The sequence below is a fragment of the Dama dama genome, chromosome 17 (genome assembly GCF_033118175.1).
Source record: "Dama dama isolate Ldn47 chromosome 17, ASM3311817v1, whole genome shotgun sequence".
NCBI classification, from domain to species: domain Eukaryota; kingdom Metazoa; phylum Chordata; class Mammalia; order Artiodactyla; family Cervidae; genus Dama; species Dama dama.
In genome coordinates this window covers 42,118,928-42,146,340 of record NC_083697.1, presented here as the reverse complement: position 1 = coordinate 42,146,340, position 27,413 = coordinate 42,118,928, and the positions used below count along the sequence as shown (strand labels likewise).

Here is a 27,413-nt window from a genome sequence, read left to right as displayed (position 1 = left end):
ATTGTAACCTCTAATTTACATTGTTCCTTCCTCTACCCTGCCCTCCTGTGTTATCTGATTGGCAAGAATGGTGTCTTTTTTTTTTTTTTTTTTCAGAATCTTTGTATCTAGGAGTGATCAATTCATTCTAACTTTGCTTCTGTACGTAGAGGTCAGGGCTGCACTTTGAAGGTCTTATTGTGAGCCCAGTAAGGAAAACAGATCCTATTTATTTTATCTTTAACTATTAACAGTCTTACTACCACAGAGGAGAGTCCAAGTTCTCTGCTACTTGGTTTGACATTTCATCTTAGTAGTTTAAACGTTTCCTCTGTTAAATGCTGAATAGTTGGTCAACTGTTCCTTCCCCTCCCTGTTTGATCTCCAATAATATACCTGGGAATGACTGGAAGATAAAGTGAAGCAGAAATTGTAAGAGTTTATTAAAGTGAACATCTATTTGAATCACACAACACCGATTTGGAATTGGTTGAGAGCTCCAGTGGCAAGAGCTCAGGGAAAGACATAGAGAAGGCACAGAAAGAAAGGGAAGTATTTGATTAGCTATAACTTAAAGCCTAGTTGGCTTTTTTTGTTTGTTTTTTGATTGGTTGTCCTTAGGCTTTGATTTCATAACTTTGAGGAATTTACAGGCTTAGATTTTGGTTTGCTTTTATAGGCCACCGTGGCCTGAGATCCATTGCAGTGTGATGGCCTCCTTGTATAATTACTTTAGCAATAACAAGGGAGTGGGCTGGGTAGCAGCATAAAGGGGCCCTTAGGCTGCCTTCGGGCTTACCTGGTGGCTCAGACAGTTAAAAGTCTGCCTGCAATGCGGGAGACCAGGGTTCGATCCCTGGGTTGGGAAGATCACCTAGAGAAGGAAATGGCAACCCACTCCAGTATTCTTCCCTGGAAAATTCCACGGATGGAGGAGCCTGGAAGGCTATTGTCCATGGGGTCGCAGAGTCGGACATGACTGAGCGACTAACATTAGGTTGCCCTCTGTCTTCTCTGGAGGCTGATGCCTAAGGGTCTGCTTGCAACTGGTGGAAACTCCTCCCAGTCCTCCTTTGACTTGGCCTCAGCTTGGCTCACAGGTTCAGAAGATACCTGTATACAACTGCCACTAGGCGGTACTCAGTATTCACTTAATCCCTATTGCAGGTATTTCTCAGCTTTGGTTCTTAACCCAGCTGCATTCTCAGCCACTCCTCAGGGAGACTGGAGGAACTGCTGGATCCAGAGGCTTCACCTGGGAACCAGAGAAGCCCAGGGAAGCTGAATGTCATGACTTCCTTTACCCCCTCTTCACACCTCCACAGCTCATGAGGCAGTTATCATTCGAGAGTCCCACAAGGCATCCCTGTTTGTCTCCACATATTTAGCCAAAGGCAGGAGATGAGAAATTAAGACGTCGCTTCTCTCTGCTTGCTTTCTCTCCCATTTGCCTTCCTCTTCTTTCCGTCCTTCCAGGCAGCAAAGGAGGGGATTCTACCATGCAACTCATTCTCTTTCTTCCCCACTGTAGCCTTAAGCTAGTTCTCACTACATAGAGGATAATCTTTTCTACACTAAGAATATTATCTTTCTAAAATTTCCATGTTCCATTCCCAGGAGTGAGAAACCTCAAGGTTTGATCTTAAGATGCCAAAGGTTGCAAAGGAAGATTTATTTTAAAGGGAAATTTACAGTACTTTGTTTTAGTACTTACATGAATGTTTTAGCCCTAGTATTACAATTGGTTGGTTAATCCAGTAAACATGAAATAGTTTTAAATAATACTTTATAAAGATAAATTGTTATATAGAATGCAGGCTCCTCAAATATTGTCAACACAACCCAGGGAAATGCCACACCTAGACAAAGCCTTGGTAGTACTTCTGAGGGGTATAGCCAGGTTTTGATTTTTTAAAATTAGCAATTTGGAATAAGGCAGGTCTTTGCAATGTGAGAAGGGAGGGTTGGGGATTTGATTAGGATTGAGGAAAGGTACCACAATGGAGAAGGAAATGGCAACCCACTCCAGTATTCTTGCCTGGAGAATCCCATAGAGGGAGGAGCCTGGTAGGTTACAGTTCATGGGATCGCAAAGAGACTGAGCGACTTCACTTCACTTTCCTTCACCACAATCCAGGACAGATGGAAATATCAGGCAAGGATTTTGAAACAAGAGATGCAAAGAATTATAGGGCATAAACTGTTGATTGTATTCCATAGAGGAGTTAATGGGTCTTTTCAGAAAGTTCCTAAAGTGAACAGTCAAGCCATTGGCCTGGGCAGGAGTGTCTTGGAATAGTAAAATCATGCTAATGAAACAGTGGAATCCCAAGGTAATGTAAATATAGATGGTAAGATAGGTGGGGTTAGGGAGTTTCAATTCCCAGTGTGCAGGCTGAGTGTAAGGGTAAATGATTTCAGTTCTCAGACACGGCGTGTAAACTTTTGTTATTGTTAACTGTCCAAACTTGAGATAATAAATTGTTACCTATTTTCTTTTAGGAAAACAAGTTCTATAAAAAATTTTTTGGTGTCAAGTAAGTTGATGATTTCAAAAGAATGCAAATTTTAAGTAAAAAAGATTATACCTAATATGTAGGAAAAATAAAATTACACATAATGATATATGAAGTTAGAAATATTCTTTTAACCTGTTTATTTATTTTTGCATTTCCTGCATCCAAAGAGAATCTGGAGAAATGATTTCCATTGATGTGGACTTAGAAATGGCAAGAGATACCTTCAAGAAGTTAACAGAAAAAGAATGGATTTCTTCGATGGTAATAACCAATATTCACTTTAGAAATAGAGCAATGGAATTTCTTTACAGGAACCAATATGATTACAGTTAATTTTCCTAGGAGTTGAGTGAAATAGAAGTGTGATAGAGGAGGGCTCATGTTTATTATGTGGTTACTGTATTACATGTATGTGTTAGTCGCTCACTTGTGTCCAACTGTTTGAGACCCCATGGCCTGTAGCCCACCAGGCTCCTCTGTCCATGGAATTCTCCAGGCACAAATACTGGAATGTGTTGCCATTTCCTTCTCCAAGGGACCTTCCCAATCCAGGGATCAAACCCAGGTCTTCCACATGGCAGGCATATTCTTTACCATCTGAACCACAAGGAGAAATACTACTGATTTAGGTGCTGGCATTTTATTTTCAAGGGCTTCCCAGGTGGCACTAGTGGTAAAGAATCCACCTGCCAATGCAGGAGACCCAAGAGATGCAGGTTCAATCCCTAGGGAGACACCCTGGAGGAGGAAATGGCAACCCACTCCAGTATTTTCTTCAGTTCAGTTCAGTTCAGTCGCTCAGTCATGTCTGACTCTGACTCTGACTGCAACCCCATGGACTGCAGCACACCAGGCCTCCCTGTCCATCATCAACTCCTGGAGCTTACTCAAACTCATATCCATTGAGTCGGTGATGCCATCCAACCATCTCATCCTCTGTCATCCCCTTCTCCTCCTGCCTTCAATCTTTCCCACCATAAGGGTCTGTTCTAATGAGTCAGTTCTTCGCATCAGGTGGTCAAAGTATTGGAGTTTCAGCTTCAATATTAGTCCTTCTAATGAATATTCAGGACTGATTTCCTTTAGGATGGACTGGTTGGATCTCCTTGCTGTCCAAGGGACTCTCAAGAGTCTTCTCCAACACCACAGTTCAAAAGCATCAATTCTTTGGCACTTAGCTTTCTTTATAGTCCAACTCTCACATCCATACATGACTACTGGAAAAACCATAGCTTTGACTAGACACACCTTTGTTACTGAATGCTTAAATGTACAATAGATACAATATTTTTATTTTTGATATGAGAAAAACAATGTTTAAGAAGTACAACTTATGAAAAGAACATTATGGAATTCATATGTTTGGGGACCTACCAATTAACAATAGCTGGATTGACAGAAAAGTTCTACTCTTGTACAGAATAGCTAGGAATAAGGGTTTATACACCAATTTTAGGGAAAGGGGAGAGAGGACTTCTATGAGAAAACAAATGAACTTTTCAGGGAAACAGAGGGGCTTTTAGGGGGATACATGGAAGATAGGATAGTTTGCAATAATGTTTGTTTATGCAATTTCTCATCCAAGTGCAAGTGCAGGGTCTTTTCCCTGGCAGTGTAGCTCACTTGCCTGCCCAGTTAGAAGGAGATTTATGGGTGCTTCATTCTTGAAGCCTCTGCCTTTAGTCACATGAGGAAAGCTCTGAAAAAAAAAAAAGAAAGAAAGAAAGCTCTGAAAGCTTCTTTCCATTCATTCTTCTATTAGCTGTATTTGTGTCTGATGTCTTCAGTTTAAAATCAGCTTTATACTGTTGAGAACTTCCCTGGTGGCTCAGACGGTAAAGCATCTGCCTGTAAGGCGGAAGACCTGGGTTCAATCCCTGGGTCAGGAGGATCCCCTGGAGAAGGAAATGGCAACCCACTCCAGTACTCTTGCCTGGAAAATCCCATGGACAGAGGAGCCTGGTAGACTACAGTCCATGGGGTTGCAAAGAGTCGGACATGACTGAGCGACTTCACTTTCACTTTATACTGTTGTGGGTCCCTACATTTTGAAGGGAAAGGGGGAGAGTGTTTGTTAATATGCAGTAGAAACTATTTTAACTTTCAAAGTGAAAAAGTAAGAATAATAAATATGATCAAGTATATTTTTAAAGTAAATATTTAGGCGATGTGGGAGATTACTTGGTGTGCTATTCCCAATATAAGTGCTAAGAAACATTAGTGTTGCAGAACACTCTATGAAAAGGGGCTCTTAGTGAAGCAACTTTGGGAACAGTGCATACTGTTGTGGTGTCATGATGCACACAAGTAAATCAAAGACTCTATGATTAAAGTTATATGCCAAAAGAAATCTAGCTTTTTTGACCCTATTTTGACGCTATTTGACTTTCTACACCTTTCTCATGTATACCTAGTAGCATTCACCAGAAGTCATGTTCTTCTGAACATATGAAAAATCAAATTGCAAGAACATAAATAAAATAATAACAATAATATACAGTACTTCACAGTTTATTGTATCATGTATCATCTTATTTAATCCTTATGACATGTAGAGGCAGACATTCATAGTTAAAGAGTATCTAAGATCTGTTAGAATAAACTATTGTTTCAGAAACTGGCTCCTGTGATCAGAGGACCAGGAAAGACTGAAGAAAGATACAGTCACTCCATATTGGAAGGTGGCAGGTTTAATAAGCCAGGGAACTTACAAGGTTTGTCTTGGGTGACACCAAGATGAGTAGGTCTCTACATCCACCCACTGGAATCTTCAAGTTCATACAGAGGCATTAACTGCTGGGTTCAGTCACATATACCATCCAGATGGTCTCAGAATACCTTACTCTCTGAAGGCAGGGTCCTTGGAACACACCCACTGTGGGAACAGTGGGCAGAGCATACATTCCAAACACGTGGGAGTGGGTGAGGAGGCTTTGATTTGCCCAGGTCCAGTTCAAGGGGCAACATTGTCTTGATTACTTCTTCCAAACATAAGCTCCTCCAAACAGCTTCCAAATCTCAATGACTTATTCACACAGTAAACATTTTTTTTCTCACAGCAAAGTCCAAAGAGGGTTGAGGTAGGAGGCACCTGTAGGGAAGGAAAAAAACATTATTTTTCCTCTTTTTATCTTAGTTTCATTGGCTGGGACCTTGCAAATTACACTGAGAAAAGACAGACGAACAAGAGAAAAGCAAGTTTATTAACATGTGCATCCTGCATATACATGGAAATACTTAGCGATGAGTAACTTTAAGGAGTGGTAAGAATTGGGGCTTCTATAGCAACTTAGCAAATGAAGAACAATAATTTTGTAGAAAAGTGAAAAGACAAAGGAAAAGGACTTTGAGCTTCTTGGATGGCAAATGGTGGGAAGGCAGATATATGAAGAAAGTAATGGTAGATAAGGGCTAGGTATTAAGGTTTGCTGTGTGGCGATTTCATCAGGGCCAGCTCAGCTCTGCTAGCGAGACTGTTATGCCCTTCTTGATACAGGAAGTTGTGGACAGGAGGACACCTTGATGAGGGGAATTTATATTCTGTTTTCAGGAAGATGGGGGAGGCTGGAGAGCACATTCTGTATCTACTTTTTCTCACTTGCCTTCAGCTTAAAATAATTGTCATGTCAGAGTGGCATATTTGGGCATGGTAGATTCTGTTACCTCCCCTGCCTCTGCCCAGGCTCATGCAGGGGTGTCTCAGGACCCTTCTCTGTGGCATTCTAGGCCCACGGCCATAAAATTCTCCAGTAGATCTTTCATGTTGATTGGCAGATGAGGAAAAAGGGTGTGAAAGGTCACAGAGAGGCTTTAGGGGTCAAGCCTGAAAGTATCATACATCACCTTCCCTCACATTCCATTAGTTGGAACCTGGTCACATGACTCCACCTAACTGCAGGGAGGCTGGGCAATGCCATCTTCCTGTGAGCCCTGAAGGAAGATGAAACAAGATTGATGAGGTGAACATATGACATTTTCTCTGCTACGGTATATTTTAGGTCAGGTAGATTTAGGTATGGATCCCTTCTAATTAAGCAACCTTCACGATTTGTTCAGTAGGTCCAGGCATGTGATTTCACTTTTATTTCTTTAATTGACTCCAACATAAAATAGGGAGGATGGTTCTCACATACTACTTTAGGGGGTTTTGGGATATCAAGGAATGATGGAGTTTGAATAGTAGGTTTTAGGAAAACCAAATTATTATTCCATTAGGAACATAGTAGATGTGAAACCTCTCTTCTTATATCTTGTTTCTTATGATACTGTATCTAATATGTCCTGGACCTTTCCCTGATTGTTTTTCAACCACAGATAACCACATGTCTCAGGGATAATCTGCTTGGGGCTCTTCCATGTCATTCTCCACACCAAGAAGCTTTATCAGTCTTCCTTCTGCTCCCAGAGTGCCCTGTCATGCTTGATTTCAGGAACTGGATAACTCTGATGGTTCCATTTGCAGAAGCTGTTCATAAAATGACCAATCAATCTTCAAAAGTACTGAGTAAGCTTGATTACTTTTATGTCACTTTATCTATATTCTCAGTAGAATACTGTCTGAAATGGAATTTGTAACAAATTTTAGATAGATTTGAAAATACTATACAAATGTTTGAGTATGTGGTATGTGTATTATTGAAAAGATTAACCTAAAGCTATTGTCAAATTCAAGTTTGTGTGCCCGATAGGCATTGAGGCCAAACAAACAGAAGCATTGGAGTTTGGGGCAGAGACAGGTCTATTTCAAGTGCCAAGCAAGGAGAATGGGTAGTTTGTGCTCAAAAGACCTAAACCCTCTGATGGGTTTCAGGAAAGAGTTTTTAAAGAAAAACTTTCAGGGAGGGCTGCTGAGTGTGTGACTTTCTTCTGATTGCTTGGTGGTGAGGTAACAGGGTGGTGCTCTAGGAATCTCAGTCTGCAGCCTTCTGGTTGTTAACAGTCTGGGGTTCAAGTGCTTGTGATCAGCCTGAAGTTACCATCCTCCACCTGAGTGCGTCTTAGTTCCTGTAGAACTCAGAGATATATGTCAAACTGTCTTATATATCCTTTGAGGAGGAACCAGGACCCTGCCCCATCCCTCCACTGTTGTTTCTTGACTGCTTTTCCTTCGTTTCTGCATTCCTTCACTTTCCTAATGAGTAACAGTTTGAATCTGCCCTTTGAAATTCAGGGAAGGTCTAGGAGGCTGAAGCCTTTTCCCTGCAAACAAGAAGCAGGGAAGACACAGGAAGGAGACGCAGGAAGGCCCTTTTGCTAAGGAGGGCCCCACAGGATCCTGCTTGATTTCAAAACTATTATAATGGGCTTCCTTGGTGGCTCAGTGAATCCTCCTGCATTGCAGGAGACACAAGAGATGAAGGAAACACAAGAGACATGGGTTCAAATCCTGAGTCGAGAAGATCCACTGGAGAAGGAAATGGCAACCCGTTGCAGTATTCTTGCCTGGAAAATCCCATGGACAGAGAAGCCTGGCGGGCTGCAGTCCACGGGGTCTCAAAGAGTCAGACACGATTGAGTAGATAATCATTACTCTTATTATTACAAAACATGTGTAATTCCTAAACTCGGTCATGGACTCCACCTCAGAATTTCACAACCATAGAGAATCCAGTCAAGATAAAACCATACTTTAAAATTTTTTGTTTATGGTGTTTTAAAACTTTAGGTATTTTGATCAGACATAAGGGGGAAAATGTTCATCTTTGTGTTCTTGTTTTTTATTTTATTCAGTGCTTTGGGATGTCCTTTTATGACTTTGAGCTAATGTTCAAGGTCTAAAGCTTAAAAGATACAAAGATGGTATATATGGTGAAATAGCCACCTAATTTCCCTCCCACAAAGCAGTTACAGAGTAGAGTTTCTTACATAACTTTTGAAAGATACTCTATGAAAACATATAGAAATATATTCTTTTTTTTTTCAAATGGTAGCATACATTCTTCTGCAACTTGCTTTTTTCCACAAAGCACTATATTATGGAAATCATTATATTACCTGACATATGAATGCTTTATTCCAATTTAATGGCTGAATAGTATTCTATTCACGTACATGACTAGTTGTTTCTAAATTTTTGCTCTTATAACAGTTCTAACATACATTTCTTTGTATATATATAGACCCAATAATTTTGCTTTCTGGAAATTTCCCTGCTTATAATTATATTATAATTATATATATTTAATATATATTATACAATAATATTATATATATTTATATAAATATATGAATATATTTATATAAATCAATCTCTATATATATATTTACACAAGCAGGGAAATTTTCAGAAAGCAAAATTATTGGATCAGATTGTATGTACATTTTAAATCTTGAGAGATTTTGCCAAATGACCCTCCAAAGAAGTCAGGGCCACCATATTGCCCAACTTAAGTGGTCACCATTCACATTATCACCCTCGGAATTGGGCAACATGGCAGCTCTGACAGAAGATGTACAATTTATACTTCATCAGTTAATATGAAAGCATCAGCCCACACATTTCTCCACAGTGTAATCCTAACTTTGGTCTATACCACTCTGAAAAAAAGAATCTATTTTTTTTTTTTTTTCCTTTTTGGCCCTGCCACACGGCTTGCTTGTGGAACCCATGCCCCATGCAGTGGGAGGGTGAAGTCCTAACTACTGGACTTCCAGGGAATTTTTAAGAATATCTTAATTTAAATTGTCTCATTATGAGTGAAGTTGTGCTGGCTTTCCTATATTCAGTTACATTTGCATATCATACTCTACAAACCATCAGTTCTGTCCTCTTACCTATTTTTCCATTTGTTGTTAGTATCTTTCTTTTCTATTTGAAGTTTTTTAAACTACTAAGACAGTTCTTTTTAAAAAAATGTATTTATTTTTGGCTGAGCTGAGTCTTCGCTGCTGCATGCAGGCTTTCTCTAGTTGAGGCCAGCAGGGGCTGCTCTTTGTTGCAATGCAAGGACTTCTCATTGTGGTGGCTTCTTGTGGAGTACGGGCTCGAGGCATCAGGGTTTCAGTAGCTGTGTCTCTTGGGCTCAGTTCCTTGGCGTTTGGGATCTTCCCGGACCAAAGATCGAATCTGTATCCCCTGCACTGGCAGGTGGATTCTTAACTACTGGGCCACCAGGGAAGTCCCAACAATTAATTCTTTATCCATAAGATGAGTTGCAATTATTTTTCTTTAGGTTACTGAAATTTTTTTACTTTTTGGTATTTTTGCCATGCATATTTTTAAACACTTTTATGCAGCCTACTGTATTAACATTTTCTTTTATGGTTTCTGATCTTTTCTCAAAAAGTTTACCTCATGATGAAATTTAAAGATTTCCCATTCTCCTATTAGAATATTTATTGTTTCGTTCTTTTAATGAATTTTTATTGGAATATAGTTGATTTACAATGTTATATTAGTTTCTGTTGTACAGCAAAGTGAATCAGTTATAATATATAAAAATCCACTCTTTTTGAGATTCCTTTCCCATATAGGCCATTACTGAGTATTGAGTAGAGTTCCCTGTGCCATACAGTAGGTTCTTATCAGTTATCTATTTTATATATAGAAATATATTTATATCAACCCAATCTCCCAATATATCCATCCCTCCATTGTTTCATTTTTATGTTTAAATCTTTGAACTATATGGAGTTTATCTTGATTACATTTCATTTTTGGGGATCAGTTTCCAGTTGTCACACATTTATTAAGTGATCTGTTTCATTCCCTAGTAATACACAATGCCTCTTTCATCATATACCAATGTCTCATGTATATTTGATTCCATTTGTGGAGTCTGCTACATTGTCTGCCTTTCATGCATCTGGGTCATACTATTTTAATTACATTAACTTGAAAATACATTTTAACATTTGGCTTGTTTGTTTTCTGAGAATTTTCTTTTAAAGGTGCAGAAATTCAGTTTGTAACTCAGTGATACTAAAATATTGTTACTGAGCTAATTTAAAAATATATCCATCTATCATAGGTGATCATAAAGTCTGAAAACATAGATAATTTTTTTTCAGATTAAAATCGTCCTTAATCACATTTCGTGTCTTGTGTGTATATATGTGTGTGTGCATATATGTATTCTGTGTTTTCACCTGTGTATATTTTCAGACCTTATAAATACCCTATGGAATTTTCAGTTTGAAAATCATGAAATCAATCAAATAATCAAGCATAAATATGAACTATCAACACATTTTTTCAGAAACCCGAATTTGAGCTTTTAATTCCAAAGATACTTAATCAGGGAGCAACATTTTTTCCACATCTGTGAGTAATAAATATTGTCCAGGATGTTATCCTTTAAAAAGGTTATCCCATGATTTATGGGTTATGTCATCAGAAATGGAAAATATGATCTATTTCTTACATTAAAGAACTTAGAAAACTGAGAGAATTTTTTTGGAGGTGCATATTTATCATTGCTGATTTTACACCCTTCAGAGCAGTGTTGGACATCATTGCAAGCATCTTCTCTCAACTCACTTGTCCAGATGCTGAAAACTGCCATCATCTATCAAATGTTTTGCTGGACTGAAACTGTTCAGAGTCACCACAATGTTAAAACTCTTCTGGAAGTGATGAAAGACGTGTATAAGGTAAGGGTTCATCTAAAGAAATGTATACACCATTTTACTAAATCAAGTTCCCTTAGTTCTTAACCAGTTGAAGTCTTATTTTATTTTCCACAGCAAGAAAGAAAATATTTGATTCGGACCTGAAGTATTTAGAATTTTGTTTGTTTTGCTAACTGGATAGGCTCTGGTGGAATATCTTACATAATATATATAATATGTATGTAGTATATATAATATATTACAGGCACAAATACTCAGATATGACAATGATTCAGCATTTTCATTAGTGTATACAGCATAATCCAGAAGTAACCTAAGATTAGGCTACTAATAAATGTAATGATTATTGGAGGACAGGAAGGAGCCAAAGCATTTTAAATAAATGAGCAGAATTAAATTGGTATTGTTCAATTGAAAAATAATTAGCTAAAATAGATGCTTTTATAAATATAAATTGTTCAATTGGTAATCAAAACAAAAAGAAAGTGAAAGTGAAGTCACTCAGTCGTGTCTGAATCTTTGTGACTCCATGAACTATAGCCTACCAGGTTCCTCCATCCATGGGATTTTCCAGGCAAGAGTACTGTTTCATCACAAAATATCAGTCTCAATAGGAGAAAGTATTATGTGCAAAAGTTAGTGCTTTTCAGAAGTAATAATGCACTGATATTTCTAAAGTAGTATATTTCCTCTATCTTTATTAAGATACAACTGAAATAGAACATTGTGTACGTTTGAGGTGTACAGTGTGTTAATTTGATTTGTTGTGGTTGTTCAGTCACTAAGTCTTATCTGGCTCTTTGTGACCATATGGACTGCAGCACGCCAGTCTTCCCTGTCCTTCACTATCTCCTGGAGTTTGCTCAACTTCATGTCCATTGAGCTGGTGATGCCATCCAACCATCTCATCCTCCGTTGCTCACTTCTCATTTTGCCTTCAATATTCACCAGCATCAGTGTCTTTTCACATGAGTCAGTTCTTCACATCAGGTGGCCAAAGTATTGAAGCTTCAGCTTTAACATTAGTCCTTCCAGTGAATATTCAGGGTTGATTTCCTTTAGGATTGACTGGTTTGATCTCCTCACTGTCCAAGGGACTCTCAAGAGTCTTCTCCAGCACCACATTTTGAAAGCAGTAATTCTTTGGCGCTCAGTCTGCTTTATGGTCCAACTCTCACATCTGTATGTGATTACTGGAAAAACCATAGTTTTGACTATATGGACCTTTGTTGGCAAAGAGGTATCTGTTTCTTAATATGCGGTCTAGGTTTGCCATAACTTTCCTTCCAGAGAGCAGGCGTCTTTTAATTTCATGGCTACAGTCACTGTCCTCAGTGACTTTGGAGCCCAAAGAAATAAAACATGTTACTGCTTCCACTTTTGCCCTTTCTAGACACATATATATTACAAAACATTTATAGTTACTGTTTATTTAGTGTGGTAAGAACACTTAAGATCTATTGTCTTAGCAACTTTCAACTATATAGTACAGTATTGTTAACTATGATCACCATGCTGTGCATTAGATCCCCAGAACTTATTTATCTTATAACTGAAAGTTTGTACCATTTGACCAACATCTCTCCTTTTCTCCCACCCCCAACTCTATAAACCACCACCCCACTCTGTTTCTGAGTTTAGCTTTTTTTAGATTTCATGTGTAAGTGATATCTTACTATATTTGCCTTTCTCTGAAGTATTTCGCTTATCATAATATCCTCACCATCCATCCATGTTGTTGCAAATGGCAGAATTTCCTTGTTTCTCATGGCTGAATAAAGTTCCATTGTGTATATATGTATGTATCAGTGTATGTGTGTATACATATATACACACCATATCTTCTTTATCCATTCATCTGTCCATGGACACTTAGGTTGTTTATTTATCTTGGCTATTCTAAATAATGCTGAAATGAACATGGGGCTGTAGATATCTCTTTGAGCAGGTGATTTCATTTCCTTTGGCTTTATATCCAAAAGTGGGATTGCTGGATCATGTGGTAGTTCATTTTTAATTTTGTGAGGAAGGCTTCATACTGTTTTCCATAGTGCCCACACCAATTGACATTCCCACTAATGGTGCACAAAACTTCCTTTTTCTCTACATCCTCACCAACACTTCTCTCTTATCTTTTTAATGATAGCCATTCTAATATGCATAAGGTAATATTGCACTATGGTTTTGATTTGCATTTCCCTAATGATTAATGATTAGGCTCAAAATGCTCAAAATTCTCCAAGCCAGGCTTCAGCAATACGTGAACCGTGAACTTCCAGATGTTCAAGCTGGTTTTTAGAAAAGGCAGAGGAACCAGAGGTCAAATTGCCAACATCTGCTGGATTATTGAAAAAGCAAGAGTGTTCCAGAAAAACATCTATTTCTGCTTTATTGACTATGCCAAAGCCTTTGACTGTGTGGATCACAATAAACTGTGGAAAATTCTGAAAGAGATGGGCATACCAGACCACCTGATCTGCCTCTTGAGAAATTTGTATGCAGGTCAGGAAGCAACAGTTAGAACTGGACAGGGAACAACAGACTGGTTCCAAATAGGAAAAAGAGCACATCAAGGCTGTATATTGTCACCCTGCTTATTTAACTTATATGCAGAGTACATCATGAGAAACGCTGGGTTGGATGAAGCAAAAGCTGGAATCAAGATTGCTGGGAGAAATATCAGTAACCTCAGATATGCAGATGATACCACCTTTATGGCAGAAAGTGAAGAGGAACTAAAAAGCCTCTTGATGAAAATGAAAGAGGAGAGTGAAAAAGTTGGCTTAAAGCTCAATATTCAGAAAATGAAGATCATGGCATCTGGTCCCATCACTTCATGGCAAATAGATGGGGAAACAGTGGAAACAGTGTCAGACTTTATTTTTGGGGCTCCAAAATCACTGCAGATGGTGATTGCAGCCATGAGATTAAAAGACGCTTACTCCTTGGAAGAAAAGTTATGACCAACCTAGACAGCATATTAAAAAGCAGAGACATTACTTTGCCAACAAAGGTCAGTCTAGTCAAGGCTATGATTTTTACAGTGGTCATGTATGGATGTGAGAGTTGGACTGTGAAGAAAGCTAAGTGCCGAAGAATTGAGGCTTTCCAACTGTGGTGCTGGAGAAGACTCTTGAGAGTCCCTTGGACAGCCAGAAGGTCAAACCAACAATCCTAAAGCAAATCAACCCTGAATATTCACTGGAGGACTAATGCTAAAACTGAAGCTCCAATACTTTGGCCACCTGATGCGAAGAGCTGACTCATTTGAAAAGACCCTGATGCTGGGAAAGATTGAGGGCAGGAGGATAAGGGGACAATAGAGGATTGAGATACTTAGATGGCATCACCGAATCAATGGACATGAGTTTGGGTAAACTCCGGGAGTTGGTGATGGACAGGGAGGCCTGGCGTGCTGCAGTCCATGGGGTTGCAAAGAGTCGGACACAACTGAGTGACTGAACTGAATTGAAGCATATATAAAAATAGATTAAGTTATTCATTGATAGAAAATAAATATCACAGGTTGGATTTTCTTTAAGGTAAACAAGACTAGCTGTCAATTACCAGAAGATATGTTCCACATAAATGAATTGTCCTTTTTGTTGAACTTTTATGAAGACAGAAGAAGAGTGCTCCTTAAGGAAAAAAAACTGGTAAGAATAATATTTTACTTTCTGAATATTTTTTTGTACTTTAAAAGGGGAATACATTAATAGCTATGTAGCTTCTTTGTAAGTTAAGATCTGAAAATGCCCTCATTGTAATGCTGAATTTGCTAAAGTAGATGCTCTTGGATAACTTAAAACATCTTTCAGCTACAAAGCAAATGCGTTTTCCTAGAAATTTGTTTCTAGGTAATTTAGATTCCTAAAAATGAATTCTATAAAGTATGGAGGTAAATAATTTGAGGTAGTGAGGTAAAGGAATAAAGGTTTCCTTTTCTTTTGATTATCAAAATTCTTCTGTCTTTTTCATTTTTAGATACCTGTAGAAAACTTCAGTGTGATTATTTTCAGTGATTTTCCATTTATCTTTAATTTGGCATCCAAAATTAAATTATTGCAAGCTGATTCCCAAATAAGAATGCTGGTATGTATGTCTTATTTTTTATTATGTAAAATTTTCAAATATATACAAAGTAGAGATAATGGCATATTAAATCCCAGCACAAATTTTCAGCAGTCATCAACATTTTGCCATACTTCATTTATCATTTTTTAAATTTTTTAGTTGTTACTATTTTTGCTAAAGTTTCTTTTTTTGGCTGTGGCATGCAGCTTGTAGAATCTTAGTTCCCTGACAGGGCTTGATCCCTCACCCTCAGCAGTGAAAGCTCGAAGTCCTAGCCTCTGGGCCACCAGGGATTTCCCATATTTTTTTAAGTATTTTAAAGCAAATTCCAGGCCCAATTTCTTTTCACCTCTCCATATTTCAGTGCATTATTTCTGGTGGTTTCACTTTTGTTCATGCTGATTCATCAGTGGGTTCAAATGGTGACCACATTCTTCCACTATAACATTTTCCATCAACCTTTTTTTTTTCTATTTCTTTCAACCTTTTTTTTAAAAAAAAATTTAAATCATAGTTGGTGTACAATATTATATAAATTACAGACATACAGTATAGTGCTTCACAATTTTTAAAGGTTATACTTCATTTATAGTTATTATAAAATATTGGCTATATTCCCTGTGTTGTATAATATATACTTGTAGCTTATTTTATATCTGATGGTTTGTACCCCTTCCCCTCTACCCCTATATTGCCCCTCCCAGCTTCCCTCTCCCCACTGGTAAACACTAGTTTCTCTGTATCTGCGAGTTTGCTTCTTTTTTGTTTTATTCACTAGTTTGTTGTAGTTTTTAGATTCCATATGTAAATGATATCATACAGTAATTTGTCTTTTTCCATATGTTGTAGTTCACTTAGCAAAATGCCTTCCGAGTCTGTCCATGTTGCTGCAAAAGGCAAAATTTTGATAGTTTTTTTTTAATGGCTGTGTAAGTATTCCATCATTTTGCACAATTCCTTGGTGTCATAGGTCTTATGATCTCTTTGTCTTCCAAATTATAGACACAATGCTCTTTTACTTAAGTAACTGCGATATGAGTATATATAGCAATGGTTGGCATAAATGTGTGCTATATAAAATGTTTATTTGGAATATTAAACAATTTCTTGTATTCCTATGAGGATTCCTAAAATATTTCTTTTTCTAGGAATCTGAAGTGAACAACTACATGGCTTTTGGGGAAATAATTCTGCAAAGAAGGGATGAATCCCCTTCATTTACACTTAGAGTCAGACGAAGTCACTTAGTTGAAGATGCTCTGTGTCAGTTAAGCAAAGTTGAAGACACTGACCTCCGGAAAACATTAGTGGTACGCTAAAACGTAAAAAATTAGTAATATTTTTACTAATGTGTGTGGGGGAAACATTTGTATAATGTGGTACAAGGAGAACCTGTATTTGCAACTATAGTTATCAGCCTAATAGTTTCCAGGATTCCTTGCTTACCCTTCAGAGAAAAGCTCCAGGATGTTTAATTGACCATTGGCACTATGAGTTAACTATTAGTTACCTTTGGCTATAGAAATGCTTCATAATGAACCATCCCAAAGTATAGTGACTTAAAATAGTAATTTTACAGATCTGCAGTTCTGCTGAGACTCTGTTGCTCTCAGTTGAACTCATCTGGGTGGCTTTTCAGATTTTGTCTGTACCTGTTTACATGTTTGAGAGTTGGCTAGGGATTGGTTACCTAGGCTTGGCCTGGCTCAGGCAGTCTGGCCCTGACTCCTATGTTTTCCATCTTCTTCCTAGGACACACAAACATGTTTGCATATCAGTGTCAGAGGTACAAGATAGCAAGGCCCCTCCACACCCACCCTGCCAAGCCACCGCCAAAAAAAAAAGATAGCAAGCCCAGTTATACAACAAACATGGCTTTAGTCAAAGCAAGTCACATGGCTGAACCCAAGTCAAAGGCTGGCAAAATATACTCAGCCTTTTTAATGAGAGGAACTGTAAGGCCACATGTGAAAGACCTAGGCCAAGGAGGGGTGAAGAATTGGGGCAATGAATGCATTCAGCAAGCGGCAGGTAGAATGGATACTTTTACTGCATTTTGGCTCTAGTTTTAGTCACAGACTTTCCACTGTGTTCGTTCCATTTCCTAGCCATCCTTCACTTCATCCTTGGGGGCATCTGTAGGGTTTTTACTGTGTGGAACCTCAGATCCTTTGCCCACAGAATAAAGATTAACTTTGTAGGTGAGAGCTGACATCTGTCCAGAAGGGAGTGCATTTTCCTGATATCAGCCAAGAAGGGAAAAGTTAGGTTCTCAGAGAGGAAGTCAGACTCTGAGAGTTGGGCCTCAGGACTCTGATGGAAAATGAGGAAAGGATTTTATAAGCTAGGCTTTCTAGTTTTTGTCTCCCTCTGTACCTATTTTTGTTTATTTCTTGATTATGAGGAAATCAATAGAAAGTGATTCTGCCTACAGGAAATGACAAAGAGGTAAGAAGGTAAACTTCAAGAGAAATCCAATCAAAGTATAGACTCTCAACAAGGCAAGGTTGTTGAGCTCTTTATGAGCACGTCCTGACCATAGCAAAGACAACCTTGCTAGTATAAATGAGTGGAAGTAAGAAAATCAGAAGCAAGCTTAATTTATTATTGGTGTATCTTGATGGAATGTGAGGCAGGCCCTTGATGATGATGGACAAGGCCAAGGAGGTAAATCTAGGTAAAGAGAAGTGAAAGAGAACTCTCAGTGAAGCTTGGTGATATTTACATTAAAAAGATAAAAAGAAACAGACAGGAAGGGAAGTGTAGAAGGAGTAGTTAGAGGGACTTCCCCAGTGGTTCAGTGGATAAGACTCTACACTCCCAATGCAGGGGGCCTGGGTTCGAAAGTAGATTATGCATGCCGCAACTAAGAGTTCATATGCTGCAGCTAAAGATCTTGAATGTCCCAACTAAAGATACCACATACCGCAACTAAGACCTGACACAGCCAAATAAATACATAAATATTTACAACAAAGAGTAGTTAGAGAGATGGGAGGAAATCTAAGATAGTACTTGCACTACAAATCCCCGAGGTAGACTTTAGAAAAGAGGGACCAGTTCTTATTGATGCTCACGTGAGGGCCCTGGGCAGTCAGTTCTGAAATTTCCAACAAAGGCGCCAAGTCCAGGCTGACAGGGAGGGCTGTTTATCTGAAGTCCTAATGAGGGGAGAGGCAGAAGAAACCAAATATTTGTTGACTGTAGCCTAAGTTGTAAAGGCTGACTGATGAGAGGAAGCTAGACAAGAGAGAAAAATTAAGGAATTTGGTTCAAGATGCTGGTCAACATAATTGGTGAATGTTGAGTGTCGCCAGAATCTCACTTCACTTGGTTCATGTGGCCATGGGAGGGACCTATGTACTCACTATACAGTAATCTGACAGTAAACACGTTCATGGCACCCACTATCAGAAGCAAAGTCAGGGAGAACACAGTACAGTTAGGTAAGAAGAGTAGATTCTGTGAATTCTGGTGATGGCAGGAGGCTCGAAACTTTTCTGTAAAGGTCAAGGCATTATATTTTAAATATGGACCTGACAATGTTCTCTTTTCTTAGGTTGAATTTATTAAAGAAATTCGTTCTGTGGGGGAAGGGGTGAAGTCTGAGTTTTTTCACTGTATATTTGAATCTATGACCAAGGAAGAATATGGAATGTTCATATATCCTGAAGAGGATTCCTACATGTGGTTTCCTGTCAACGTAAGTCTCTTATTTGTTTTCTTATGGTTTTTCAGAACAGAAAAAGTATACCATATACTGTAAATGAACACAATACCTGCTAATGTAAAATTAGGTCACATAAAGCCTTGCTACTCAAAATGTGGTCCACAGAGCGAAAGTTCCAGCATTACCTAGAACTGTTAGCAAAGCAGAATCTCAGGCCCTGATCAGAATATATATTTTTATAAGATCCCCTGGTGATTCGTATGAACATTAAATTTTTAAACAGCTTGAATAAGGTGTATTTGAGATATGATAAATGGTACATAAAATGTCCACTTTGATACCTTTTGATGTACATCTATGCCCATGAAATTCAAGACAATGAAAACAAAAGACAGTGAACACATCCATCAACCACTAGAGTTTCCTCAGGTTCCTTTCTGATCCTGCTTCTCCCTGCTTCTATTCCCTGCCCCATGCCTATGCAACCACTGATTCGATTTCTGTCACTATAATTTGAATTTCCTAGAATTTTACATAAATGGAATCATAAGTAGTCTTTGTATCTGTCCTTTCACTCAGCATAATGATATTGAGAATCATGTGTGTTGTTGTATGTATCATAGTTCATTCCCTTCTATTGCTGAGTAGTATTCCATTCTTTAGATGTATTACACTTTGTAGAATATTGGGTGGTTTCCTAAATTTTTTTTTTTTTTTTTGGTTTCCTAAATTTTAAGAGGCAGTAATCTAGAGTTTCAAACTAGGAGAGAAATTGTTAACAGAATCCTAGAGATAATTGCTAATTCTAATAAGATGTTTCATTTCTGCAATGATTATATTTTTACAAAGATTCTCTATATGTAAACATTTTCTGAAAGTAGTAAAAACTTCATTTCTCTATTAATGTGTATGTGTGTTAGTCACTCAGTCGTGTCTGACTCTATGTGACCACGTGGACTGTAGCCCACCAAAGTTCTCTGTCCATGGGGTTCTCCAGGCAAGAATACTGGAGTGGATTGCCATGCCTTCCTCCAGGAGATCTTCCCAGCACAGAGATTGAACCTGAGTCTCCTGAATTGCAGGCAGACTCTTTACCAGCTGAGCCACAAGGGAAGCCTTCTCTATTAGTAACACAGAGCAAATAATTTTAACAAGAATCACATGTTGAACTTCAATTTATTGATCTCCTTTCCCATAAACTTCCAAATACTCTTTCAAATGATATGGTGGAGTTTGGAACCCAGAAGGAAAAGGGTAAAGGAAGAGAACATGAATGGGAGTGAAAAAGTACTAAAAGGTGTTTTGTATCTTCTTAGAAGGGCTTCCCAGGTGGCTCAGTGGTACAGAATCTGCCTGCTAATACAGGAAACATGGATTCGATCCCTGGGTGGAAAAGATACCCTGGAGAAGCCACCCACTCTAGTATTTTTGCCTGGGAAAATCCATGGACAGAGGAGCCTGGCAGGCTACAGTCCATGGAGTCCCAAAAGAATTGGACACAATTTAGCAACTAGATGTTTAGCCACTAAACATGTTTTTGAGAAAAAATGAATCTCTAAAAGATAGGAGTGGCTAAGGTGTGCCATTGGTAGGTTCAACCAGCAAGTTTTTACCGGCTGTTTCTTGAAGTTCCCACGTTGTATTAAATACTATAGAAGATTCAGATTAATGGATAACACAATCTCTTTCCTTTGAAAACATTTTGTATATGTAGATAGAGGAATAAGACTAAAATACCAGAAACTTTAGCAATTTTTTGAAATTTTGTACTGCTGACTTTGTGTTGTAATCAGTTCAGTTCAGTTCAGTTGCTCAGTCATTTCTGACCCTTTGTAACCCCATGGACTGCAGCACGCTAGGCTTCCCTGTCCGTCACCAACTGCTGGAGCTTGCTCAAACACTGTCCATCAAGGCAGTGATGCCATCCAACCATCTCATCCTCTGTTGTCCCCCTCTCTTCCTGTCTTCAATCTTTCCCAGCATCAGGATCTGTTGTAATAGTTGTTGGGAAATGGGTAGGATAGGGAAGGAAGCACTCTTGTGAGCTCAGAGCCCAGAGATCTAGTCTTGAGTGATGGTGGGTGTTTAATTTAGCCTCTCTGAGTTTTCAGTTTCCTCAACTGTAAAAATGCCTAAGTACTAGCAAGACTAATTTCTATTCTGCCTGCTTTATAGTGCTATTGTGAGATTAATACAAGATAAAAGGTATGTCAAAGTGTGAAGCTCCATGAAAACTTTAGGTCACTATGCAAATTTAAGGGATTCTTTCTCAGGACCTAAAGAAATCAAGGGGGACTGAAGTGATTAGAAAAAGTGTCATTAGAAAATGGAGCCCTGAGTTAATGATGAAGGATAGGGACTAAATATATCCAAACAATGCAAGTAGGTAATGGAAAGGAAGAAAATAAATCTCATATCAACTCTATGAGATAGGTAGTTTGTCCTATTTTACAGATGAAGAAACTGAGGCTCAGAGAGATTAAATAAACTGTCTACAGATATTCATTACCTCCACCATAGTTTGGCATCAGGTAAATAACAGGTAGGGAACACAGCTCCACCCATTAACAGAAAATTGTACCAAAGATTTACTGAGCATGGCCCCACCCATCAGAACAAGACCCAATTTCCCCTCAGTCAGTCTCTCCCATCAGGAAGCTTCCATAAGCCTCTTATCCTTCTCCATCAGAAGGCAGACAGACTGAAAACCACAGTCACAGAAAATTAATCAATCTGATCACATGGACCATAGCCTTGTCTAACTCAATGAAACTATGAGCCATGCCTTGTAGGGCCACCCAAGAAGGAAGGGTCATGGTGGAGAGTTCTGACACAATGTGGTCCACTGGAGAAGGGAATGGCAAACCACTTTAGTATTCTTGCCTTGAGAACCCCGTGAACAGTATGAAAAGGCAAAAAATTAGGACACTGAAAGATGAATTCCCCAGGTCGGTAGGTACCCAATATGCTATTAGAGATCAGTGGAGAAATAACTCCTAAATGAATGAAGAGATGGAGCCAAAGCAAAAACAACACCCAGTTGTGGATGTGACTGATAATAGAAACAAAGTCCAATGCTATAAACAGCAATATTGCATAGGAACCTGGAATGTTAGGTCCATGAATCAAGACAAATTGACAGGAGATGGCAAGAGTGAACATCGACATTTTAGGAATCAGCAAACCAAAATGGACTGGATGGGTGAATTTAAATAAGATGACCATTATATCTACTACTGTAGGCAAGAATCCCTTAAAAGAAATGGAGTAGCTATCATAGTCAACAAAAGAGTCCAAAATGCAGTACTTGGATGCAATCTCAAAAATGGCAGAATGATCTCTGTTCATTTCCAAGGCAAACCATTCAATATCACAGTAATCCAAGTCTATGCTCAGACCAGTAATGCTGAAGAAGCTGAAGTTGAATGTTTCTATGAAAACCTACAAGACCTTCTAGAACTAACACCCAAAAAAGATGTCCTTTTCATTATAGGGGACTGGAATGCAAAAGTAGGAAGTCAAGAGATACCTGGAGTAACAGGCAGATTTGGCCTTGGAGTACAGAATGAAGCAGGGCAAAGACTAATAGAGTTTTGCCAAGGGACCGCACTGGTCATAGCAAACACCCTTTTCCAGCAACACAAGAGAAGACTCTACACATGGACATCACCAGATGGTCAACACTGAAATCAGATTGATTATATTCTTTGCAGCCAAAGATGGAGAAGCTCTATACAGTCAGCAAAAACAAGACTGGGAGCTGACTGTGGCTCAGATCATGAACTCCTTGCTGCCAAATTCAGACTTAAATTGAAGAAACTATGGAAAACCACTAGACCATTCAGGTATGACCTCAATCAAATCCCTTACGATTAAACAGTGGAATTGACAAATAGATTGAAGGGATTATAGCTGATAGAGTGCCTGAAGAACTATGAATGGAGGTTCCTGACATTTTACAGGAGACAGGAATCAAGACCATCCCCAAGAAGAAGAAATGCAAAAAAGCAAAATGGCTGTCTGAGGAGGCCTTACAAATAGCTGTGAAAAGAAGAGAAGCAAAAAAGCAAAGGAAAAAAGGAAAAATATACCCATTTGAGTGTAGAGTTCCAAAGACTAGCAAGGAGAGACAAGAAAGCCTTCCTCAGTGATCAGTGCAAAGAAATAGAGGAAAATGACAGAATGGGAAAGACTGGCGATCTCTTCAAGAATATTAGTGATACCAAGGGAACATTTCATGCAAGGATAGGCACAATAAAGGACAGAAATGGTATGGACCTAACAGAAGCAGAAGATATTAAGAAGAGGTGGCAAGAATACACAGAAGAACTATACAAAAAAGATCTTCATGACCCAGATAACCACAATGGTGTCATCACTTACCTAGAGCCAGACATTCTGGAATGTGACGTCAAATGGGCCTTAGAAAGCATCACTACGAACAAAGCTAGTGGAGGTGATAGAATTCCAGTTGAGCTATTTCAGATCCTAAAAGATGATGCTGTGAAAGTGCTGCACTCAATATGCCAGCAAATTTGGAAAACTCAGCAATGGCCACAGGACTGGAAAAGGTCAGTTTTCATTCCAATCCCAAAGAAAGACAATGCCAAAGAATGGTTAAACTACCACACAATTGCACTTATCTCACATGCTAGTAAAGTAATGCTCAAAATTCTCCAAGCCAGACTTCAACAGTATGTGAACAACAAACTTCCAGATGTTCAAGCTGGATTTAGAAAAGGCAGAGGAACCAGAGATCAAATTGCCAACATGTGTTGGATCATCAAAAAAACAAGAGAGTTCCAGAAAAACATCTATTTCTGCTTTATTGACTATGCCAAAGCCTTCGACTGTATCGATCACAACAAACTGTGGAAAATTCTGAAAGAGATGGGAATACCAGACCACCTGACCTGCCTCTTGAGAAACCTGTATGCAGGTCAGGAAGCAACAGTTAGAACTGGATATTGAATAACAGACTGGTTCCAAATAGGGAAAGGAGTATGTCAAGGCTGTGTACTGTCACTCTGCTTATTTAACTTATATGCAGAGTACATCATGAGAAATGCTGGGCTGGATGAAGCACAAGCTGGAATCAAAATTGCCAGGAGAAATAGCAATAACCTCAGATATGCAGAGGCCACCACCCTTATGGCAGAAAGTGAAGAAGAACTAAAGAGTCTCTTGATGAAAGTGAAAGAGGAGAGTGAAAAAGTTGGCTTAAAGCTCAACATTCAGAAAACTAAGATCATGGCATCTGGTCCCATCACTTTATGGCAAATAGATGGGGAAGCAATGGAAACTGTGGCTGACTTTATTTTTGGGGGTTCCAAAATCACTGCAGATGGTGATTGCAGCCTTGAAATTAAAAGACGCTTACTCCTTGGAAGGAAAGTTATGACCAACCTAGACAATATATTAAAAAGCAGAGACATTACTTTGCCAACAAAGGTCCGTCTAGTCAAAGCTATGGTTTTTTCAGTGGTCATATATGGATGTGAGAGTTGTACTATAAAGAAAGCTGAGTGCCGAAGAATTGATGCTTTGAACTGTGGTGTTGGAGAAGACTCTTGAGAGTCCCTTGGACTGCAAGGAGATCCAACCAGTCTATGCTAAAAGAGATCAGTCCTGGGTGTTCATTGGAAGGACTGATGTTGAAGCTGAAACTCCAATACTTTGACCACTTGATGCGAAGAGCTGACTCATTTGCAAAGACCCTGATGCTGGGAAAGATTGAGGGCAAGAAGAAAGGATGAGATGGTTGGATGGCATCCCCGACTCAATGGACATGAGTTTGAGTGAACTCTGGGAGTTAATGATGGACAGGGTGTCTTGACATGCTGCAGTCCATGGGGTCGCAAAGAGTCGGACATGACTGAGCAACTGAACTGAACTGAACTGAATGGATATTCAACTTGCAAGTGATCAAGTGAGGATATAAATTTAAGACTCTGATCCCAAAGCCCCCAGTGCTTACCCTTAAGCATTACTGAATACTATACTGCTGGATAGAAAACAAAGAGACAAAAGCCACTAGAATCAGGGGACACCTTACAAATACAGGAAGTAAGACTGATTGATTAGATTAGAAGAGGTCACCTTTGGAGAGTACTTGTATTGAACCTTTAACTCATTTTCAAAATTAAAATGCATTTTTAACGTTTCCCCTAGGCAATTACACTAGGAAATAAATACAGCAAGTAGATGGAAGCACAGATTACTATATGGGTGGTCTAAAGTCAGTGATCAGCTAACAGTAAAGCTGGCACTGGAATTGAAGTCTTGGAATAGTGACCTGTTGGTTGGGCTGCAGTGACGGCCTGGCCAGATGTGGCCAGTGTTTATTTCATCCAGGACCACACAGTGCAGAGGAGAGTGAAGCCAATTTTATCAGGACTCCTTCCTTCCACAGACCTTCATGGTCAACAGCATCAGTCACCTTCCCTGACCCATATGCTTGTCCCTGTAAGCACACCTGGGTTGAGGGTTGCATTGCTGAATGGACCAACACTCCTCTGACACACCCCTGGCATGACTGATGCCCTCTGCAGGCATAGATAAAGAACACCCTTCCTTCCTGGTGTCATTTTTCTACATGAATTTGAAGACAAAGACTGTAAAATTCAATAGTGAAAACCCTCATTTTTAAGGTTCACTGAGCATTTTTTTCATATTCCAGATATGCTATCAGTAACAAAAAGCAAATTCATTTTTTAATATTCTGGACTGTTAAAATTTGTATTTTAACTTACAGAAGAATTTTATATTGTATTATAACCTATATAAGAACCTCAAATTTTTACTTTCCTGAAGCTCATTTTGTTTCTAATTTCTGACTCTTAGAAAAAAGAACCAAACTTTTTTTTACTAACCTAATTATCTGTTTGGATTATTGATGATATATAATACATAAAGGATTTTTTTCTTCTCTAGCCTAAATTTGAGAAGAAGACGTATTTCCTCTTTGGGATGCTGTGTGGACTCTCCTTATATAATCTTAATGTTGTCTACCTCCCTTTCCCACTGGCTCTGTTTAAGAAACTTCTGGACCAGGAGCCATCATTGGAAGATTTAAAAGAACTCAGTCCTTCTTTTGGAAAGTAAGTAAATATAATTTTTTTTTAGGACTGTGTATCTAGTCAGTCTCAGGTGTTTAGACACAAATAATGTTACCCACAGACACACAGATACACACAGAGACACACAGATAAGGTCTTCAGTTTCAGTAAATGTGCATGCTCTTTAGATGAGTTTGAACTTTAGCATGACTTATAATCAAGTACCTTCAGAAGTGGAAAAAAGCCAAATGCTCCTCTAATTAGCAATGGCACAATAAACAGAGCTGTGGTCTAGTCTCTTGAATTTATCCAGATGGACATAGTTGCTTTGGATAGTACATGATATTCGTAATGAGAATCATGCCTGCTATATTGATTTTAAATAAATCCTATTTAATCATATTTCACTTATTTCAATAAATCAGCATGTCACAAACTTTGGTTTTTAATTTTTATTTATTTATTTATTTTTTGTCTATGCTAGGTCTTCACTGCTGGGCAGGCTTTCCCTAGATGCAGCGAGTGGGGGGCTACTCTAGTGTGGTACTCGAGCTTCTCATTGTAGTGGCTTCTCTTGTTGCAGAGCACGGGCTCTAGGGCATGCAGGCTTCAGTAGCTGCGGCACATGAGTCAGTAGTTGCGGCTCCCAGGCCCTAGAGCACAGGCTCAATAGTTGCGGTGCACGGGCATAGTTGCTCTGCAGCATGTGGGATCTTCCCGGATCAGAAATCGAACCTGTGTCTCCTGCATTTGTAGGCAGATTCTTTACCACTGAGCCAGCAGGGAAGCCCATGAACTTTATTTTTTAAGGATTGAAAAATACTTGTTCTAGGTTAAAAGGCCAACTATATTCTCTAAAAAAAAAAAACTGGCAACACATGATCGACAATGGATTAATATCCTTGTATAATATAGATATGACTATATGTATACATATAAACTCAAAAAATATGCTCAACCTTAGTAGTAATCAAGAAAATGCAGATGAAAATGAGATAATTTTTCTGCTTATAGATTGACAACGGTTAAAAAGTTTTTCATACAACATAGAGTTGGCAACAGATGGAAGAAAAAGATTCTCTTCCCATGTACTGTTAGTGAAAGAAAACACTGACTAGATTTATACCATATACTCTGACAATATAGAGCAGGGTTTTTCAACCTTGGCCGTACACACATTTTGGGCTAGATGATTCTTTGTTGTGGAAGACTGACCTGGACATTGTAGAGATGCCTAGCAGCATCTCTAGCATTGCCTAGATGCCAATACTAAGTGAAAGTCGTTCAGTCGTGTCAGACTCTTGTGACCCCAAGGACATTACAGTCCACGGAATTCTCCAGGCCAGCATACTGGAGTGGGTAGCCTTTCCCTTCTCCAGGGGATCTTCCCAACCCAGGTATCGAACCCAGGTCTTCTGCACTGCAGGTGGATTCTTTTCACCAGCTGAGCCACAAGGGAAACCCAAGAATACTGGAGTGGGTAGCCTATCCCTTCTCCAGCAGATCTTCCTGGCCCAGGAATCTCCTGCACTGCAGGCAGAT

At 38.9% G+C, this 27,413-nt stretch overlaps 1 protein-coding gene across 1 annotated transcript in view; it reads left to right on the top strand.

Moving 5' to 3' along the window:
* LOC133071725 (probable E3 ubiquitin-protein ligase HERC6) overlaps positions 1-27,413 on the top strand; it is a 52,563-nt gene that overhangs the window by 20,190 nt on the left and 4,960 nt on the right. The window contains exons 11-18 of the mRNA XM_061164423.1: positions 2,666-2,759; positions 6,813-7,002; positions 10,936-11,090; positions 14,612-14,725; positions 15,054-15,161; positions 16,292-16,453; positions 18,703-18,846; positions 25,747-25,913. Of these exons, the coding sequence (XP_061020406.1) occupies positions 2,666-2,759; positions 6,813-7,002; positions 10,936-11,090; positions 14,612-14,725; positions 15,054-15,161; positions 16,292-16,453; positions 18,703-18,846; positions 25,747-25,913 (1,134 nt within the window). The remainder of the gene's footprint in view (positions 1-2,665; positions 2,760-6,812; positions 7,003-10,935; positions 11,091-14,611; positions 14,726-15,053; positions 15,162-16,291; positions 16,454-18,702; positions 18,847-25,746; positions 25,914-27,413) is intronic.